The 20,504-nt window shown below is 60.9% G+C and overlaps 2 protein-coding genes and 2 long non-coding RNA genes across 9 annotated transcripts in view; 2 read left to right on the top strand and 2 right to left on the bottom strand.

Moving 5' to 3' along the window:
• Nucleotides 1–65: 65 nt before the first annotated feature.
• Nucleotides 66–7,668, bottom strand: LOC309846735. Its single transcript, XR_014302110.1, has 3 exons — nt 7,596–7,668; nt 2,630–2,716; nt 66–1,709 (listed from the first exon to the last, which is right to left on the bottom strand). It is a non-coding gene; the product is annotated as an uncharacterized lncRNA (long non-coding RNA).
• Nucleotides 7,669–7,702: 34 nt separating this feature from the next.
• Nucleotides 7,703–15,817, top strand: GBGT1 (globoside alpha-1,3-N-acetylgalactosaminyltransferase 1 (FORS blood group)). Of its 4 annotated transcripts, none has more exons than XM_082696142.1 (7): nt 7,703–7,917; nt 8,553–8,740; nt 9,266–9,331; nt 12,389–12,439; nt 12,522–12,557; nt 13,255–13,389; nt 14,576–15,817. In XM_082696142.1, the coding sequence occupies exons 2-7, from the start codon at nt 8,670–8,672 to the stop codon at nt 15,228–15,230; spliced, it is 1,014 nt and encodes a 337-aa protein (XP_082552268.1). In that variant the 5' UTR covers nt 7,703–7,917; nt 8,553–8,669; the 3' UTR covers nt 15,231–15,817. The 4 variants fall into 4 exon arrangements, with proteins under 4 accessions (XP_082552268.1, XP_082552269.1, XP_082552270.1 ...); XM_082696143.1 differs by having other exon boundaries at nt 7,717–7,917; nt 8,632–8,740; XM_082696144.1 differs by lacking the exon at nt 8,553–8,740 and having other exon boundaries at nt 7,720–7,917.
• On the bottom strand, nt 9,270–19,629 carry LOC309846728. Its single transcript, XR_014302102.1, has 2 exons — nt 19,263–19,629; nt 9,270–10,878 (listed from the first exon to the last, which is right to left on the bottom strand). It is a non-coding gene; the product is annotated as an uncharacterized lncRNA (long non-coding RNA).
• Nucleotides 19,630–19,769: 140 nt separating this feature from the next.
• The window catches only part of RALGDS (ral guanine nucleotide dissociation stimulator), a 43,181-nt gene continuing 42,446 nt past the window's right edge, over nt 19,770–20,504 (top strand). For all 3 annotated transcript variants that reach the window (XM_082696088.1, XM_082696096.1, XM_082696095.1), the window contains exon 1: nt 19,770–20,075. In XM_082696088.1, the coding sequence (XP_082552214.1) occupies nt 20,058–20,075 (18 nt within the window). In that variant the 5' untranslated portion in view covers nt 19,770–20,057. The remainder of the gene's footprint in view (nt 20,076–20,504) is intronic.

Raw genomic sequence — 20,504 nt, 5'->3', positions numbered from 1 at the left:
CGCAGCGGGCTGTCCTCGGGAAGGGACGCCGGCGCTCGCTTTCCCTCTGGGGCGTCCGCGGGCCGGAGCCGGAGCGGCTCTCGTCTGTGGGGACCCGGCTCGGCCTCTAGAGCTGCTTCCACGGCTGGCTCGAGTCCCGCTCCAGGACAAGTTCTAGGGCGGGACGTGGTTCTAGATCTTGACTGACTGCAGGCAGAGCTCGCCGACCCTCATCCCTGGGATCAGCGAGAGCAGGTCACAATCCTTCACGCTTGACATCCTCACAGGAGGTTGGGGTGCCAGCCCCAGGACGCTGGATGACAGAGACTGTAACCACATGTGCACAATCTCACGTGACATTTTGATTCCTGTGAATTTCTTATCCAAAATTGAGGATTGCACCTAAAATCCTGGAATTTGGATTTCTCTTTAAAATCAAATCAGGGTGGGGGGGCGCCTGGGTGGCTCAGTGGGTTAAGCTGCTGCCTTCGGCTCAGGTCATGATCTCAGGGTCTGGGGATCAGTGGGGAGCCTGCTAACCCCTCTCTCTCTGTCTGCCTCACTGTCTACTTGTGATTCCTTGCTCTCTGTCAAACAGAGAAAGAAAATATTAAATAAATCAAATCAAGTCTGGTGCGGTGCCAGGGTGGCTCAGTCAGTGAAGCGTCTGCCTTCGGCTGAGGTCCTGATCTCAGAGTCCCCGGATCCTGCCCCGCATCGGATCCCTGCACAGCGGGGAATCGGCTTCTCCCTCTGCCCCTCCCCCATGTCATTCCCTCCCTCTAAATTAAATAAATAAATGCATTTTCAAAAGAAAGAAATAAAAAATAACATAAAATCACGTCTGGCCACAGGGAGCCAGCCCTCCCAGGCCGCACCGCTGCTGGGAGCTGAGTCCGGACTGGTCTGCACGCTCCCCACAGTCTCAGGCCTCCTTTGGAGGACACACTGTGCACCTTGGAAGGTGGGACCCCTGCTCAGAGAGCATTCTCTGGGCCCGAGCCCCTGCAGAAGCACAGGAAAGGCGCCCTTGGCAGGTGGTGAGTCTGGGCTGAAGGTGTTCTGTGCCCTTGCCCGTGTGTGTGCTCCTGGGAGGGCCTCTGTCCCACTCGACAAGTGTGCCTGTAGCATGGCTCTGGGTCCCTGTGTGCCCCCTGTCCCACCCAGAGAGTGGGGCGAGACAAGGAATGCAGGGGCCGGGAGTGCCCGTGGGCTCAGGTGATCTGGACCGAGCAGTGCCATCAGCTCCGCGAGGGGCCCGGGGCAAAGGAGGGGGCCGCAGGCTGTGTGGACCGTGCACAGACCCTCCAACGTGCCCGCGGCCATCCCTCGAGAGCCCAGCTGAACACACGTGAGTCCTGGCGACGCTCACCTTGGGGTCGCCCACGCAACAGTCCCCGACTGACAAGGACACACTGAGGCTGCCTGGCCTCTGGCCGCCCGCACCCTAGGGGTCCTCCTAATTTTCAGTGCAAAGGGGGGTGGAAACAGAACTCAACCCCTCCAGCTCCTGACCTGGCCTCGGGATGCCCCAGCCCATTGGCCCCATGGCCATTTTGCGGACCCCCCCCCCCCGGCCATCAGCTTGGCAAGACGCCCCTCCTCGTATTGTGCGCGCTGAGCATGTTGCAGGGTCCTGAGGGCCACTGGCCCATGGCCTGGCTGCCTCCAACCTCTTTCTTCTGACCCTTTGTCACCTTCCCCATATGCACTCCCCTTCTGCTCCCAAACTGGGCAGAGAGAGAGAGAAACAGAGAGAGAGAATGAGACAGACAGACGGACTCTGTGTGTGTGTGTGTGTGTGTTGTGTTGTGTTCTGGTTTTCCTGTGGGGCTGCCATGCTGGTGCTGACCACCAGGGGTCAGGCTGTGCCCACTGTGTTCAGGGAAGCCACCAGAGCAGGGAGGGGACACCCAGGGGTCATGCTGGGCGCCCCCTGCATCTCCCCCAACAGGCTCCTCGGGTTGGAGCCTCCACGTCCACCACGTGAGCTGCTCAGAGGCAGGAGGGGCTCTGACACCCTCTCGTGGACACATTCAGCTACCGTGCCCCTCACACTCACCCTAGCAGGGGCTGTGCGAGGCCTGGGGGGGAGGCTGGAAGGTCCCCAGGAGGGACCCTGTGCTCCAGGAGGTCCCAGCCCAGAGAGGGGGATGGACCAAAGCGCCAGAACAAATCCAGGTGAAAGGGAGGGGCGGGGCCTGCAGGGACGTGAGGCACGGGGGAGGGGGGCAGGCAGGAGCCCCTGGCAGGGGGTCTCACAGCCTCCAGGGTGAGCGTGATGCTGGGAGCAGGGTGGGAGGAGCGGTCTTGCCCCGTCTGAGAGCAGTGTGTTGCGGGGGAGGGTCGGGGGCACAGAGGGTTTGGCCAAGAGGAGCTGGGAGAGAGCTGGACATCGCTCTGGAGGGAGGGGCGGGGGCCAGACCCCAGCCTGCAGGGAGGGCCTCCCGGCTGTCTGTGCCGTGGGACCCACGGGCCTCCCAGGCACCTGCTCACCCTCCGAGAGCCAGAATCCCGACTCGGTGAGGAGCCCCTGCCTCCTGGTCCCCCAGAGGCCAGGGCTGCAGTCCCCACTCAGGCCCCACTGGGGCGGGCTCCGTCTCCAGGACCGTTGGCGGGTGTTGGCCAGAATGGGGGCAGCAGGACTTGCCTGTCGGTCGTCCTGGGCCCTCGGTAGGTTCTCTGCACTGGGGTCTCCCAGGGCGGCTCAACCGTATGGACTTGCGTCTCCAAAGCCCTGGATCAAAGAGAGACACAAGGACAGACAGAGAACAGAGACCAGAGACATACACGGAGAAGGAACCCACGAGCGGGAACCAGAAGTCCCAGACTTCCCTCCATCGGCTGGGAAATGACCTCCCATGGTTTCGCCCCATTCTCTTCCTGAGAGCGCAGTCACACCGGCCGTCCAGCCTGGGGGGAGGGAGTCCACAGGGACGTGTGCGCAGGACTCGGGAATGCCCGGGAACCACTGTGGGGATGGCCCAGCCCATGGGTGCACGTGAGGCCCTGGGACCGGGGCCTACAGCTAATGGAGCCCCTGGGGTCAGAAAGTAAATAGCAGCCTTCCCTTGGGGGCTGGGACACGGGCAGCAGGGGAGTGGCTTCGCCTGGACCCCAGAGCAGACCCGGGGTCCTCTGAGCTGTGTTGTGCGCCCCACCCAGCTCCCCCTCGCATTGCCAAGTGTGTGCACCAGCCTCTTGTGACAGCAGGGACGGATCGTCTGTAGAGTGCTTCCCCGGATGGCATCCTGAGAAGTAGAAGCCAGAAGACCCTGCTGGGTAAATGGAGAGCCTGGGAGACCCTGAGAGGCACAGGGTCTGTCGGGGGTCACAGTCCCGGGTAGAAGCAGGAACCTGGACCAAACCCAACTCTGTCCTCCCCAGGGAGCCCTCCGCAGAGAGGAGGGGGCAGGCGCTCCCCCAGCAGCAGGTGAGCTGGGGAGCCCGAGGGCACAACACCTTCCTCTGACCAAGAAGCTCTCAAGTGGAGGCCTGGGTCCTCCAGGCTCTGAGCAGGAAACTGACCTTTCCAGATCCGTCCTGGGATGGATGTACCAGCCCAGGATCACCGGCCCAGTGGGCACAAGGCTCTTCCTTCCCAGAGGCCCTCCATTGGGGCCGGTTCACCTTCCCCTGAGCAGGGATGACCAGGCCCTGGCATATCTCGGTCCCCTCCCCCGACGCACACCAGACACAGCCTGGTTGGTGCACGGTCAGGAACCACATTCCCATCGGACCCCGTGCACGCACACACCCACACACAGACACACCCACGCGCGCAGCCCACGAGACCCTTGACCCTTCCTGGGAAGCTGCTCTCTTCTGTTCTCTATTTTGATTCAAAACCGTAGCCTCTCCTCCAAGGGAGCTCACGGACCACAAAGCCATGGGATCTGTAGGGACCCCAGGCCCCCTCACCCCACCGCCACTGCACACCCTCGTGCTATCTCCTGCAGGGCTCTCAGACACAGACGTACCAGGCCAGGTGCGCACCAGCCCGGCACTACATGTGTCCAGGTCTTTCCTCCGGTTTTTTGAAGGAGACAAGCTGGGTAAAAGGGGTGGGCATCTCACACCAGGAGTCACACAGCAGGAGGAGAGCAGACCCCTCCCTGCGCTGTGGAGGGGGTGTCCACTCTGCCAGCCACCTGAAGGGCTTCAGGTGTCAGGGTTTGGGGAGGACACTGCGTGGGTGTGGGCTCCCTGCCCAGCCAGATAGCTCCTCTCCTGGATGTAGGGTGTGGGGGGCTCAGATCCATTCCTTTGGGGGTACTCTCCTCTCCCTGGGTCTGCTCCAGGGGTCCAGGCATGGTGACCTCAGAAGGGCTTGGCAGATCTGCTCCCCGTGACCAGGCTAGTGCCAGAAACAGGCGCTCAGTGGGCTCTGCCCCTGGGCAGGCCTGGCTCAGCCAGTGCGGGATAACGGGACTCCGACTGAAGAGTGCCTGGCCCTCAGACTCAGCGGGCTCTCAGGCGGACCGAACAGCCAGCTTGCTCCCCTACTTGCTCTCCCGAACACACAGGACAACAAGGATCACAGGAGCAGGGTCCCCGAGGGTCAGGGCTGGCCCAGTGCTCATCAGCCCTGACGTTTTTTAAGCCCCACTTTTTGGGGGGGTCGGTGTATATTGTTCTGATGATGCTGAATGCAGAAGCCCAGTTTCACAAACGGGGTGAAGCTGGGATGAGACTTGGACTCCCCCCAAGGAGGAAAGTGTAGGGGCAGATACGGTGCTGCCCGTGTCCTAGCCCCCATGGGAAGGCTGCTATTTACTTTCTGACCCCAGGGGCTCCATTAGCTCCCCAGGGACCTGGCTCCCTGCCCTCCAGCCCCTGGGTTCCAAGAGGCCCAGCTTGACAAGCACAGAGGAAACTCATTGCCTCCTTTTATACCAGGAAAAACAGGTTTTGTGAGACTGGAGGTCTGTCCTCAGGGACACATCTCCTGTTGCTGCCCACCCCCCCGGGACCAGGGCCCAGCAGATAGGCTGAGATGGATTCCGCAGCCTCTGCTGGGCTCCCAAGAAAATGCTGGCCCTTGTTCCAAACAGAAGTTTCTTCCTCACGGTAAGAAAAGGGAAGCCGGGGGCTGGAAGCCCTGTCTCCACCCAGGTAGACCCTCCACCTGCCCCGGGAGATTAGGGTCTAGGGAATCCTGCTACTCCTGATCATTCTAGGGTTCTAAGACACGCCCCTTCTTCCTGAGAGACACTCTGAGGCACTTTCGAGGACCCGGGTGGGTAGGTCAGAGCAGGGGACCAATTGTGAAGGTCTGTGGGTGGTGGGGGATCTGAGGACAATCTTTGAAGAGCCTCCAGCCCAGCTTGGCCACTAACCAGAAGAAGAACCCTAACCATCCCCCTGGGACGTTGCCCAATCCCCTTGGGGAACTCAAACCTAGGGATCCCTTCCCCTGGAGTTACCAGTGGGGAGACAGACCAAGGGGAAGTTCTTCCTTATCAGTCTGGGAGAGTCAAGTTCAACTTCATGGAAAAACCTAGAGATGGATTTCCTTACACCCCCCTTTTATAGATGAGTAATCAGAGGACAGGTGAGGGGGGGAATAGACACGTGATTCTCGAGGGTAACACGGACATGACCCCTCCATAGCAGGCCTCCCCTGGATTGGTCCTAAGCTGCTGGACAAGGTGGCTGATCCCAGCAGCAAGACCACACATCTGGGACCAGAATTCCCCATTTAACCCCTGCTCCGGTCAGCTCCATGCGAGCAGGAACGACGTCACGTCATTGCTGTAAGCCCAAGGCCCGAGAACAGTGCCTGACCTCTAGCAGACCCTTACATTTTCTTGACTCAATAGACAAACAAATCCACGTACGGGGCCGCTATGTTACAGAGGAGAAGCCACTGCGTCTCTGTCCGTGTGTGGATGCATTCGTGTGTGGACTCGGGGCCCCGGACGCTCCCTGCTGTCCGCAAGCACCTGGTGTCTGACAGTGACCCCAGCGCCGCCTGACAGCCCCACCCACCGTCAGGAAGGGCGCCGGCAGCCCTCGTGGCCTTCCTCATCCTAAAAAGATATTTAAGGAATACTTAATAAAAGGTTTTTCTAATTACATATATAGGGGCAGAGCAAGTTGGGAGGAAGCAGCTGACGACAAACCAGGGCACCAGTCCCGCCCGCCGCTCCCTCTGCCCCTACACTTTCCTCCGTGTGGCTCTTGTTCTTTCGGGTTCTCCTCGGGGCTCCCTTGAACGCTTCAGGTCTCCGCCTGGATTCCTAGCTTAGCCGCCTACACTCTCGGATTAGGACGCCATCCAAATGCGTGCCCTGCGCTGGGTCCGTCTTCCTGTCCCTCCCAGTTCTTAGTCGCCGTAGTTTAAGGTCACAAACACCGAACATGCCTTCAGTCTTCCTTCACCTTTCCATCCACCTAGCTCCTCTCAGGCCAGCCCTGAGGCTGTCCTAGGTTGGATTTGTCTCCTCCTGGGAGATGGGGGGGGGGGGTAGGGCCATCGGACAGCGCTGGTTGGGTCAGGAAAGGGCCGTGGCCGGCTGGCAGAGGGCTGGCCCGTCTGCCAGGGCCACAGGGCTGGGTGAGCCCTGTCTGCATCACCTCTTTATTTCCAGGGAGGAATCACTGTTTGCAAGCCAGCTTGAGCCTGGCTTCCCAGTGGCATAGACCCTTCCAGTCCCGACAGGTCCCTGTGGTTGCGATAACAGTGATTCCTGAGCCTCAGCCTGGATGGAGGCTGCTGGAAAATCTCCGGGCTACGCCCTGGTTACACAATTGTAACCAGAGTCAGCAAAAAACAGTCAAGAGTGGATAAAGCATGTGATTCTTGATCTCAAGGTCTTGAGTTCAAGCCCTACATTCAGGGTAGAGCTTGCTTAAGAAAAAAAATAGATTCAGTCCCAGACTGGGTCCCAGAAACCCAGTGTTTGCTGCTAAAAATGGAAGCAGGACCTTTCAGCCAGCACCCACCAGCGCCCCCAGGCCTGTGCCAGGCCCCTGCATCCTCTGGGGACAAAAGCCCTGCCTTACAGGACCCTCTGGTCCTCAAGGGAAACCCCAGGGACACAGTGACACCCCTGCAGGACGTGAGAGGCTGTGCCCAGGAGCCAAGAAGACCTGGGTCTACAATTTCATGCTGCATCACTGTGACCTTGAACAAACCTGTAACCTCTCCGAGCCTGATTGACCTTATTTCTTTCCCCTGCAATTTCTCTGTACCCAAACCGTTTGGGCGCCTCCCTTTTTGTCCTTCTGTATGCCTCTCCCTCAACAGCACCCAGCAAAGGCCTCTGCCTCCCAGGCCTTCTGGCTCTTGGAGAGCCGCAAGAGGGTCCCCCCCCCCGGCCCCAGGAATCAGGAATCACCGGTGTGAACTAGGGTGTCAATGCTGCCTGGCAACCCCTTTTGGGGGAGGAGGGAAGGCTCAGGGAGATTTGGGAGGCCCTGAGCTAAACGGCGTTTTGCTGGGTTTTCCTTCTTGGGATTGTTTCGAAATTCTTCTAAAAACAAAGTTTTTCTGATTTCTCAGGTCCCCACCCTCGCCCTGAGTTCCCGGACCGACTCTTCTCGCTGCGGGGGTGGGCCGCCTGCGTGAGAGGCAGCGGCCCGCCGCGCGCTAGGACCCCGGGGACGGGTACCGTGGCCGACGGGCGGGGCGCGAGCTGCAGGTGGGCAGGGGCTGGGACTGGCGGCCGGGTACGCGGGTGGGCGTGGCGGGGGCGGGGCGCGCATGCGGGTGGGCGGGGCATACAGCTCCTTTCCTCTCGCGGGCCCCGCCCCCCATTCCCGGGCCGGAGACCGCGCGCCCAGCCGCCCGCCCTGCCCCAGGGTCAGCCCCGGTCGCGGCTACAGGCGCGGCGCGGACCCCGGGTATCGCCGGAGCCCTGGCGAGCTGAGTTCCTGGCTTCCGGGCCGGGGTGCGCCCCTCCGTCCGTCCTAAACCCCGTCCGGTCGCAAGGGGTGAGTCTCCAGCCGGCGGGGACAGTCGCGCTCCCCCCGTCCCGCGTCGCGGGGCAGTAGCGGGCGAAGTGCGCTGTGCGTCTGGGCCCCAGGCCACCGGGTGCGGACACGTTTGGCCGAGGAGGACACCGAGGCTGGGGTGGAGGGAGAGGAGGGTGACTTGCCCGAGGTTCCCGAGCCCGGGAGAGTGCACGCGCGTTCCCGCCGTCCCCTGGAGAACCCAGGCACGGCCCTTCCGGTGGAAGACGCGGCTGCCCGCGCCCGCACCCCATCCCTACTCCACCGCACCCGCAGCACGGCCGCCCCTCCCGGCGCAGCCCCCGCCCCGGCCTGGTGTGTCCCCACTGGGCCGGCTCAGGGCTCGATTTCCGGTGTCCCCCTGGTACCCCCTGGAGTCCACCAAGCCCCGCCCGGGCGCTCCGCCCTGCGCTGCGAGGGCGGGGATTGAGGGGGAGGACCTGAGAGTCCAGACCGGGGGACACTTGGCCTCTCCAAGGCACAGCTGCAGGATTTAGCTGAGCACGGAGCCACTGTCCCTCTGTCCGCCTACCAGAGCTGTCAGAGCTCGGGCCACCCAGGGGAAGGCAGGGAGCAAGGAGGGATCCCCTATCCCCTATCCAAGCGTTCCTTTGCAGGTGTTCCTTGAATCCCGGAGATACAGGCTCAGAGCCTGACAGCCCTTGGGAGAGGTGGACTGACTCCAAGCCCCCTCAGTCTCTCCTAGTGCCCAGGTTCAAAAGCTTGACCCAGCAATGCGCTGCCGCAGATTGGCCCTGGGCCTAGGATTCTGCCTGCTATTGGGCATCGCCCTCTGCTTTCTGTGGTGAGCATGTCCCCATGGAGCCCTCCCTTCACCCCAAACTCCTCCATTTCTTGGCATCTCAACACCCACATCGTGACCCCTTTATGGATTCCTAGGTCCCCCCCAACCTCTCTTGGAACTCCAGTCCCCCAACTGCAATCCCAGTAAGACCAAACTAGTTTTGCTTTCTGGATTTTGATTAGCAATGGCCTCAGGGCCTCTGCACCCCCCCTTTCCTCGGCTTGGACCATTCTTCTAAGATCTCCTGTACACACACCACAATTCACCCCATGTGTTCCCTCTGTGAAGCCCTCCCAACACGGCCACCACCACCCCCTTCACTCCCTCGTGGTTAGGGCCTGGCATCAAGAACATTCCCGTCCCTGGAACGAAGACCGCACGGGTGGATAATGGCCACATGGCAGGAGACCAGGAGGCTTTGACCTCTGAAGTCAACCAGACCCAGGGAGTGGTGGGGGATCCCATCAACGTGCACCAAGTGGGTTTTCAGCCTCATGAGAGTCAACAGGTGTTTTTCCTTCCCAGGGTGTATGTGGAGAATTGGCTGCCCTTTTCCTATGTCCCCTATTACCTCCCCTGCCCAGAGATCTTGTAAGTACGGGGCGGGGAGAATTGGGGCCCTGTGGGTTGCCTGGAGTGGGGCCACTGGGAAAGTTTTTTGGGTCACTTTGCAGGTTATGAGGTCCTAAGCTCATGATTCTGATCAGTTTGATAAGTGCTGGGTCATGTGTGGGCCGTGGAATAAAAGTCCCAGGTCAGTCCTCCCGTGGCCCTGCAGTGGAGGCTCTGTGCTTTGACCTTGAGCATGCCACAGTGCTCTGAGCCTCACTTGCCTCCTCTGAAGAATGGGATGATGGCGGTGCCCTCCGGGGCCACCTGGAGCATGGAGCACGAGGACAGCTGTAAGCCCTCATGCAGCACGCGCCCCATAGCAGGTGATCAGGAAACAGTGCTCTTAGGTCATGTGTTCGGTGTCGATCCAAGGAACAAATGAGCATGGGACCAGACTTCCACCGCACACCGAAGCTGACTTTTTGACAGTTAAGAGTGACAAAATGTGCTCCAGGGGGATCTCCACGATAGCAAAAGGCAGGTTTCAAATTTGGATCATGGACTGCTCAGGAGCCGCGAGGCATGGGTCGCCGTCCTAAGCACAGAGTATAGTCCGTCAAGAAGCTGGCCTGGCCTGGAGGAAGCAGTGGGTGTTCCAAAAAGCAAAAACCAGAACACCTTGCTCGTTCGAGACACGGGGTGGGAGAACACTATCTCCTGAGTTTCAATTTTCATTTCCTTGATTTCTGCGGAGGATCTCACCTCCCCCAGCCCTCCCCATGAACTGAGCTCCCTCCTCCCTGACGCCCCCTGCCGTATGCCTTTGCTCCCCGACCCCCTGCCTGCTCACAGGGGCTCAAGCACTACCTTGGGCCCAAAGTATTCGCCACATTCTTTTTCTTCCCGGTTTGTCTCTCGTTGGGGTCCACTTAGCTCTTTTTTTAACAGATCGAAGTTGGAGAATGTTTGCGAGTGTAAATGGTCACCTTTGTCTTTTCATGTGGAATTCTTCACTTCTAGTTTTCCTGCCTACGGGTGCGAACATGTGAAGTTGGCTTTTGTTTTGTTTAACTTTGGGGTTTTTTTTTTTTTTTTGGTTTTTGTTCTTGTTTTTTGGCTCCAGCTCATCTGTGGCTTCAGCTGATGGCTGCCGAGCTCTCCAGTGAGGCTGGAGCGTAGCTGGGCTTGGGGGAAGGTGGGAGCCCACTGCCCTCTCCCTCCTCACTTCCTGCCTTCGCCGCCGCCATCACTTTCTGAGCGGGGACCTGAGCGCTTGTTGGGGTGGAAACTAGGGCAGACAACCAAGGGGATGGACTGACTCTTAGAAACTGTTGATTCAAGAGTTTAAACTGATCACGGAGGACAAGCATGTATTGCAGGATCCCACTTATATGAGTTCTCTAGAATAATCAAATTCGTAGAAGCAGGGGTGCCTGGGTGGCTCAGTGGGTTGGGCCGCTGCCTTCAGCTCAGGTCGTGATCTCAGGGTCCTGGGATCGAGTCCCGCATTGGGCTCTCTGCTCAGCGGGGAGCCTGTTTCCTCCTCTCTCTCTCTCTGCCTGCCTCTGCCTGCTTGTGATCTCTCTCTGTCAAATAAATAAATAAAATCTTTAAAAAAAAAAATTCATAGAAGCAGAAGTAGAATAACGGTTACCAGGAGAGTCGGAGGGGAGCCAGTGTTTCATGAGGACAGAGTTTCAGTTTGGGAAGATGAGAATGTTCTGGAGAGGAATGGTGGGGACAGTGGCACAACAGTGTCCGTGTGCTTCAGGACCCTTAACTGTGTACTTCAAACTGGTTAAAATGGGGACACCTGGATGGCTCAATGGGTAAGATTGTTGGACTCTTGGTTCCAGCTCAAGTCACGATCTCAGGGTCATGAGATCAAGCCTCACGTCAGGCCCCAAGTTCAGCAGGGAATCTGCTTGAGATTCTCTCTCTCTCCCTCTGCCCCAACCCTTTCTTTCTGTCCTTTGGACGAAAAGTTGGTAGGAAAACTTAAGGAGGCTTAAGCTATCCCGTTAAAGATGCCACATTGAAAATTCCTCAGGGAGGGGCAGGCACGGTATGCTCAGGTGGTCTGGCCGGACAGCTGACCTCGGGCCTCTTCTGCAGCTGCTGCCCTGCCCGGGTGGCCTCGGGCAGACCTCCCTCTGGGGAAGGACATTATTGGGAGGACTTTCAAGCCCGAGGAGTCCAAAGTCTGGCCCCGGGTCCTTCCAGCCGGCTGGTGGCAGGACCAGGGGCTCCGTGCAACCCGCAGGGTCCTCCCCCTTACTTCTCCCCTGAGGCTGCCCTCGGCTGCAGCTAGTGGAGGCTGGCCACACAGCCTGCCTGCCAGGAAGGGGACAAGCTGCCTTCACAAGCGCTCACTCAGTGCTGGGCATGGGCGCATCCCTTGGTCCCCGGGCCAGCTCGGAGGGTGAAGGATGGTTACCCATTTTACAGATGAGGAAGAGTGGGGGCCCGACTGGTAGAGCTGAGCCAGCCTGGAATCCGGGAAGCAGGCCCCGGGGAGGGCAGGCTGGGGCTCGGGCAGGTGCCGAGGCTGGCGGAATGTCTTCACGGAAACCTCAGCTCTGCTCTTTGGGCCTTTCCACCTGGGTCAAGCGCACCCAGGCCCTGCAGGCTCCTCTTTACCCACGGCCGGCCGGTGTAGGTGGTGATCACGCCCACCAAATGCTGTCGAAGCGACGCCCTGAGTGGAGGCTGTGTAGCTGGGTCCTGCAGGTGACCTTCCCGTGGGCTCCGGGGACTCAGCCCAGGTCCCCAGGCGAGAAAGGGGCAGAAACTCAGGTCACCGGCTCTTTGCAGCTTCTCAGAACTTCTACCCACTGCCAGGCCCCTACAGAGCGATATGTTTGAAAGAGCCTCAGCTTTGCAGACAGAGGACACTGGGTATCAAGCACCACCCTCCCACTTAGCGATCTGGAGGGACTGCTTCTGTAGGAGCCCAGCCCCCCCGGGGGGGCGGGGGGGGAGCAGTGGGGAAGGAGTCGGGGGCGGGGGGGGGTGCTGCTTCTCCACTCTGTCCTTCCCTGAGTAGCTCTGTCCCCAGCCCTGGCACTAACAGTTCTCTCTCACCTCTGCCCCCAGCAACATGCAACTGCAGTATAAGGGGGAGAAGCCATTCCAGCCCGTGACCCGGTAAGTGACTGCCAGTTCCCCCTTTGTGGCCCCAGGAACCTGGGGGCTGCCTCCCCTCACCACTGACCCTTCTCGGTTACAGGTCCCTGTACCCTCAGCCCAAGCTGCTGGAGCAGAGGTGGGTGTTGGGTGGGGCCTGGGTGCAGAATGGAGAGTTTGGGGGGAGGATGGGGGGCCTGGAGGGGGTGGGGGGTGCAGGTATAGTGCTCCGACTTATAAGCTGGGGTGGTGGGGGTGTCAGGTGGCCTTGGGGCCCAGGTAGTCTGGGACCTGGCTTCTGGTCCTGTTCGGTCACTAGCTCTTCACCTTGGGCAGACTGCCCAGAGCCTTTTGTGTACAAGTGGGTAAGAATACCCGCTTCGTGGCCGACTGGACAGAGAACTAGATGAGATGGTGTTTGCAAAAGGTGTAGCTCCAGGCGCCCGAGTGCCTCAGTTCATGTGAGTGTCCGACTCTTGATCTCAGGGTGGTGAGTTCAAGCCCCACGTGGGGCTCCACGCTGGGCATGAGCCTACTTAAAAAAAAAAAAAAAAAAAGAAGCAGCACTGCATAGTAGGTGCTCAATCTGGGGTTCCTTGCTACCCCGTTTGGATTAGGCACTTAGCAGGTGCCCGAAGTGCCAGGGTCCCTTACACAGTGGATGTGCGTTCACTCCTGGTCCTCTTGACCACGCCAGGGAGGAGCCATCGTCTCCACTTCCCATAGGAGGATCCGGGGCCCAGAGACAGGGATGAAGCGTGGGAGGCAGGACCAGGATGAGGCTGTGGCTCTCCCGAGGGAAGGGCCTCAGCCCCTACGGCCTCCCCTGCTGCCAGGCCTGCGGAGCTGCTGGCGCTTACACCCTGGTTGGCACCCATCGTGTCCGAGGGAACCTTCAACCCCGAGCTGCTGCACCACATCTACCAGCCTCTGAACCTGACCATCGGGGTCACGGTGTTTGCCGTAGGGAAGTGAGTAGTGGGCCGGGTTGGGGGTTGTCACTGAGCCCTCAGAGCTTACAGCCTGGGAAGGAACAGGACCGGGACACAGGTTCCCGCCTGGACACCAGGGAAGACCTGAGCCAGGCACTGTGCACGTGGGAAGGTCGGGAGCAGAGGGTGATGAGGGGAGGGCTTCCCGGAGGAGGGGGTCTGGCCCTGGCATGGAAGCAGGAGAAGGCCCAGGTGAGGGAGCAGCAGGAGCCTTTGTGAGGACACCCCGTGGGCCTCCTCACCCCTCTCCGCTTCCCCAGAACCGTCGAGGCAGGCATGAAGGACTAGAAACACTTGAGACGACCTCACATAACTGGGGGTCCGTGGTCAGGCCGCAGGCAGGTCAAGCCCCGCACCCAGGTCCCCCTCCCCCCTCCTACTCTGGGCCCGCCACTCTCTGGGTACCTCCTGGTTTCCTCTCCTCCCCCTCACCCCGCCTGGCCTTGCCTTTAGCCACCACCAGCCTCCCCTTGCGTCTCATTTTCTGGTTTCCTGAGGGAGAAATCACGACGGGGCCCCAATACCTCAAGTGCTGGTCAGGTGACAGGTGGCCCGCCTGGGGTCAGGTTCTATCGGCTTCAACCTGGGGGGGCACAGCCCCAAGCCCCCAGCACCACTCACCCCGCCCTGACGCAGCCACTTAACCCGCCAAGTGGTCACTTTCCTCTCTCTGAGCCTCGGTGTCTCTGCCTGTAAAATGCAGATTATTGGGGGACCCCGGGCTGGCTCAGTCACTGGAACGAACGTTGTTGATCTTGGGGTTGTGAGTTCAAGCCCCACATTGAGTGTAGAGATTACTTAAAAAAAAAAAAACAATAAACTTTGAAATGGGGATTGTGGTGCCTGCCTTAAGGGAGTTTGTGAGGCTGGAAGGAGCTGAGAATCCCTTCAAACACTGCCCGGCACCTAGTTCAGTGCTCACGGAAAGTCAGCTGGGTGTGCAAATGGGAGAGTCCCTTAAGCATCCTTCGTATGAAGGAAGAGGTCAGTACTGTGACTATGGGGGTGGGACAGAGGACCCCGAGGTTTCAGACCTGAGTGGCATCTCCAGGTGAAGAGCTGGGAGGTGGACCCCAGCCTGGGGTGAGCCGTGCCCCCACTCCCCCTGCCCCGCCTGCACGTGGTGGGGCGGGGCCAGCAGGGCCGATGACGTCATTCCCACCAGGTACACGCGCTTCGCGCAGCCCTTCCTGGAGTCCGCGGAGCGCTTCTTCATGCAGGGCTATCGGGTACGGTACTACATCTTCACCGATGACCCCGCAGCCATCCCTCAGGTCCCGCTGGGCCCCGGCCGCCTGCTCAGCACCATCCCCATCCAGAAGCAGGCCCGCCGGGAGGAGATCTCCATGCGCCGGATGGAGCAAATCAGCCGGCACATCGCCGAGAGGGCACACTGGGAGGTGGATTACATCTTCTGCCTCAATGTGGACATGGTGTTCCGGAACCCATGGGGCCCCGAGACCCTGGGGGACCTGGTGGCCGCCATTCACCCCGGCTACTACGCTGTGCCCCGCCAACAGTTCCCCTACGAGCGCAGGCATATTTCCACCGCCTTCGTGGCAGACGGCGAAGGGGACTTCTATTACGGTGGGGCGGTCTTCGGGGGGCGGGTGGCCAGCGTGTACGAGTTTACCAGAGGCTGCCACATGGCCATCCTGGCGGACAAGGCCAATGGCATCATGGCCACCGGGCAGGAGGAGAGCCACCTGAACCGCCGCTTCCTGTCGCACAAGCCCTCCAAAGTGCTGTCCCCTGAGTACCTCTGGGACAGCAGGAAGCCCCAGCCGCCCAGCCTGAAGCTGATCCGCTTTTCCACTTGACAAGGCCACCAGCTGGCTGAGGAGCTGACAGCAGAGCCAGGGCTGCCCTGGAGGGGTCCCCAAGCCCCACAGCCAGTGCGCCCCAGTGCCTCCCTTCTCGGGCCCCAGGTGAGACCAGTCCAGCCCTGCCTACCTCCGTCTCAGCAGAAAATGGAGGCGGAAAGTCTTTTGTAAACTGTAAAGTGCTGCACCCACATGAGAACACAAAGCTCACACAGCCAGGCAGAAGGGAAGCAGAGGTGAAGCGGACAGGGCCCGGTGGGCCCTACCCAGTGGACGTGCCTTTTGGGGCAGGCTCTGGAGTCAGCCCTCCTCCGTGCCTGAGAGTAAAAACTCCGTGCCCACCTCTGCCCCGTTCCACTGCCTATTGCCCTTAAAGTTGCACTTCCAGGCGTGCCTGAGGGGTTTAGTCGGTTAAATGGCTGCCTTCAGCTCAGGTCATGATCCCAGGGTGCTGGGATCAAGCCCCACATCAGGCTCCCCGCTCAGCGGAGAGCCTGCTTCTCCCTCTCCCTCTGCCTGCTGCTCTACCTACTTGTGCTCTCTCTATCTCTCTGTCAAATAAAGAAATAAAACCTTAAAAAAAATTTTTTCACTCCTGAGCCCCTGGTGTGAAAGGCAGCCCAGATCCCTCTTCCCTGGCTGCTGGGGTTCCTGGGTCCTGTGCTGTCCTCCACCCACATGGACCCAAGCCTGTGCTGGGCCACGGAAGGCGCCTTGGCAGTGGGACAGGCCTGGCTCTCTAGTCAAACCTAGCCTGTACCGCACAGTGGGCCACACTCCCTGGCACCAGCCACATCCTTTGTAAGAGGGCTTGGGCAGCTTTTAACAAAGGTGGCATGGAGGGTGCCTGGGTGGCTCAGTCAGTTGGGCTGCGGACCCCTGGTTTTGGCTCAGGTCATGATCTCAGGTCCTGGGATGGAGCCCCACCCCCACTACCTGGGGCTCTGAGCTCAGCAGGGAGTCTGTGTGAGACTCTTTCTCTCCCTCCGCCCCTCCCCCCAGTCATGTGCATGTGCATACGCATACACGTGCACGCTCCCTCCCTAAAATGAATAAATCTTAAAAAAAAAAAAGCTAGCGTGTGCTAAGCGCTACCCAGGGTGTTTTTCCCCTGCACATCTGCGGGTAGGTGCGGCCAGCCACCAGGAACCCGGGTGGCCTGGGTTTCAAACACAGTCAGCTTGTGGGGGTGCAGAGAAGGTCCAGTTGTGCAGAAAGTCTGGACTAAAGCTGACCACTGCCACAGACGGATTCCGTTCCTGTGAGCCCATCAGCTGGGCTCTGGTGGCCTCTTGGACCCCGAGCCCAGAAGACAGGTGTCCGCGGGCACTCCCAAGGCCAGTGTCAGCCTTGGCCCCATGAGGCCGCCGATGGGGCTCCCAAGCTGTGGTGCAGGCCCAGGATTAGAGGGCCTGGGTGGGCAACCTGGCCAGGGCAGGGGCCCCAGAGGGACTTGCAAGCACAACCCCCCCATGGGTGTGTCTGCCTGGCAGGACAGGGTGGGCGTGGCTTCAGGCCCTGGTGGCCCAGCACTCACTCCTCTGGGGGCAGCTGCTCCTTTGCCATGGAGGGTGAGGGGGGTACGCTCTGGCCACATTGGGAAGAAGAGGCACCCCCCCGCCACTTGGCCACCGCTGGCAAACCTGGGGTTCTGCCCAAAGCCTCCTCCTGTAGCCTGTGGTCTGGCCGGTGAGCAAGGACAGACAGCCAGAGCTAGCAAGGACAGATGGCCAGAGTGTGAGTAGACCAAGCAGACAGAGTGAGCAAAGGAGACTGCTTGGGCTGGGAGGACAAGTCAGGGAGAGGCTCTGGGGGCACTTCCCGGGGAAGCAGGACAAGGCGGGCCCACAGCCTGTGTGTCCCAGCAGCGAGCCCCTTCCCAGAGCATCAGGACCTGCCCTGTGACGTGAGTTGTTGAAAAAGCAGGACTTGCCTTCAAGGGACTTCCACCTTGGGCCAGGGAGAGGCCCCTTGGCCTGGAGACCACAGAAGGCCTCTGGGTTGGGGGTGGGGAGGTGGCCCTGAGGCCCAGGTGGCAGCAGCAGGCTTGCAGGGGAGAAGGGAGCCCCTGCCTCACTCCCAGCCCTGCCTCTCCTGGACCCCGCTGATTTCCCACCTCAGCCTTGCCCCAAACCCCCAAGGATAAGGTTGACCCTCGTCCCCGCCACAGGGCACAGCCCTCAGACCTGAGTTGAGGGAGTGACAGGACCCAACTCTTGGAACCAAACCAGGGTCCAAACTACTTTCCAAAACAGAGCTGAGGGCTTGGAGCCAGAGCTGCTGCATGGGAGGGAAGAGGTAAGGAGTCTGGTGGGGGTTGGGAGGGTGCAGGGGGACAGGGCCTTAGCCTGCAGACGGGGGGGGGGGGGGGGGGCACAGAGACTGTCCCAGCAGTCTGACGGGATCAGATCCGAGCCCCAGGCACCACTCTTGACAGGACCCATCCGTTTTGGGGGCTTCGAAGTTTTCTAAATTGCAAAGGTACTTCTTTAAGGAAGACACAAAATCACAAATACAAAATGTGTGCAGCACAGGCCCCTGACACTCAAGCTTCCTGTCCCTTACGGCCAACTGCCTCCTCCCCACATGTGACAGTCCCACACCATCGCTCAGCCGCCAGGCCTGGTCCGTACACCTCTACTCACCTTGCCCACCAGTCAGGTCTGCCTGTCCCGTTACCCTGCTGACTTTTGGGGACTCACGCCTGATGTCCCCTCCAGGAAGCCTGCCTTGATTTGTGCCCCACTCCAGAGTGGATGCCTTTTAGCTTTCCCACGAACCCTTCTCACCCCTGTGCCATTTACAAGGTCTGCCCATCTCCACCCTGGCCCAGTTGGTAAACTCCAAGACGGGACAGACCGTGGCTGGCCTGGTTTCCCCTGGTACCTGAAACCCAGGAGGTACTCTGTGAATATTGAATGACTGTGTACGGGGTGACAGCTGAGAGAACACAGGATTAAGAGTGTGTCCTAGCACCTATGGGCTGTCGGACAGTTCCTGTAAGGCCCTGGATTAGACGAGATTATGGCTGGAGCTCCACCTGGGCGGCTACTTCAGGACGAGGCTCGGTCTGGGCCCTCCAAACAGCCTGCCCCACCCCGGAAGGAGGCAGATGACCGTCATAGCCCCCATACACAGGAGTAAACAGCCTGCTCATTCCTACTTGGTTTTGGGGTTCCATGCTTGAGTGAGGGCAATGACATATCCACCAAGCTCCTTCCCAATCTAGAACTCAATGCCTCTGATAAGACTGCCCTGCTTGTATCCCATGTCCCCCTCCTGCAGTGACCCCAGACTCCTTGCCCAACGTCCAGAGCCTTCATGATCTGGTCCAGATGCCCTCTCCAGTGGTCACCCCTTGCCCCACCTCAGCCTCTGTAGGACCTTCCTCCCCCAGGGAGTCCCCCAAGCCTTTGCCCCTCAGAGCCCCCTGCAGCCACTGGCTCTCACATGGCTCCCATCCATGCCAGCCTCACAGCCAAGCCTGGGCTCAGAGGCCACCTTCCCACGCCCCTGTGCAAGCACAGCCTTTGGGTCAGATCGAGCTGGGTCTAAACCCACAGCAGGGCCGAGTTCCTGCCCTGTGCCAGGGAAACTGGTGGCTGCTCGGAGCCTCATTGAAAATGGGGTCTCTGATCCTGAGTTCAGGAGGTGAGCTGGCGGAGCCCCAACCCAGGATAAGGCCAGTGATGGTCAGTGCGGGGGCTCAGTGAGGGTGAAGAACAATGACCCTGAGTCCCCCGTTCACGTCCACATCCGGACTTGAACTCAGAGCTGAGTGACCTTGATCTCTGGGATCACTGCATGTATCAAAAGGGATGGAATCAGGAGCGCCCAGGGAGTTCCTGGGCAACACTAAGTACACTCAACACTCCCGCACCCCCCGAGGTGGGCTCCTTCCTTTCTGGGCCCCTTCCCAGCCCTCTGACTCCAACCAGGGCTGCGGCCAGGGACAGGCCAGACCTCATGTCCAGGGTCCTGCCAGGAGAACCAGAAGAGATGTAGGGGAGGAGTAAGGGGCAGACTGACCTTCTTGCCTGTACTTGGGGTCCTCGGCCGCCTCCAGGTCCTCTGGCCCAGCCGCGCACCCCGCAGGCCTCTGCAGGTTACATGTGGGGAGCAAGACAGAAGGATAGCGCTCTTTTGGCGACTCCCGTGTAGATCTCCATGCCAACCCGGCCCAGCGCCCTATGGCCCTCCCTCGTCCGCTTGGGTTTGGGGCAGCACGAGGTCCGGGCGGGCGCGGAGACAGAGTGCAAGCAGCTGGGAGGGCCGCGGGGTACCCGCCGCGCGCTGGACCCTCGGTGTGCTGCGGCGAGGCGCGGCTCCCGCGCACGCGCTGGGCGCGGGCCCCCCACAGGCCCCGCGTGCACGCGTCCGTGGACACGAGGCTCGGCGGCCCGGCAGTGCCCGCCCACCGCCGCCCGCTGGAGAAGACGCGCGCCCCCCGAGCGCGCCCCCGAGCTCGCGCGGCGGCGCCCGCCCCTCACACCTGCGGCGGACCGGGCGGGGCGGGGCGGGGCGGGGCCGCGGCTGTCCCCGCCCACCGGCCGGAGCCCGGGAGTCCGGGCGGAACCAGGCAGCGGAGCCCGAGCGGCCGGCGGCGCAGCGCGGCGCAGACAATGGGAGCGGCGCGGACGGCGACGGCGGCGGCAGCAGCGCGGGCGGCGGCGGTTGCAGAGCTCCGGGCCCGGCGGGGACGGGAGGCCGCGCCATGAGCCCCGCAGCCGGGCGCCCCCCTGCGCCGCGCGCGGGCCGAGGCGAGCGGCTTCTGCGAGCCCCGGGCCCCGCCCTGGGGCTGGCGATGCGCTGCCAGGGCTGAGGATGATGGTAGATTGCCAGGTGAGTGCCCCGGCTCGGCCCCGGCCGCCCTCCCAGCCGGCGGGGGTGGAGGGAGGACCGCATGTCCCCGGCCCACACCCCATCCGGCGAGGAGGGAGCACGGCGCCGGGTCCACGCTGAGCGCGCGCTTACGCAGTTCCGCGTCCAACCCCTCCTGGTACAACTGGGAAACTGAGACCAGGAGAGCCGGGGACTGGCCCGGGGCGCGTGAGGTGAGGGGAGTCCGGAGAAGAAGAGAAGGTTCTGGCCTCCCAGGCCGGTGCTCAACACTCCCGTGGGGTTTCCAATGGCAATGAGAACCCCTAAGATCCTGGGGGACCCCGTTCACCCCCTCGCATCTGCAGCTGTTTCCTCTGAGCATCCCCATCCGCCCCCAGGTGCATACACACATGGACTTCACAGATGGGGGCCATGGGATGGGGTCGGAGG

The sequence above is a fragment of the Mustela nivalis genome, assembly GCF_964662115.1.
Source record: "Mustela nivalis genome assembly, chromosome: 13".
Classification (NCBI taxonomy): Eukaryota; Metazoa; Chordata; class Mammalia; order Carnivora; family Mustelidae; genus Mustela; species Mustela nivalis.
This window is presented reverse-complemented; position numbering and strand designations above follow the sequence as displayed.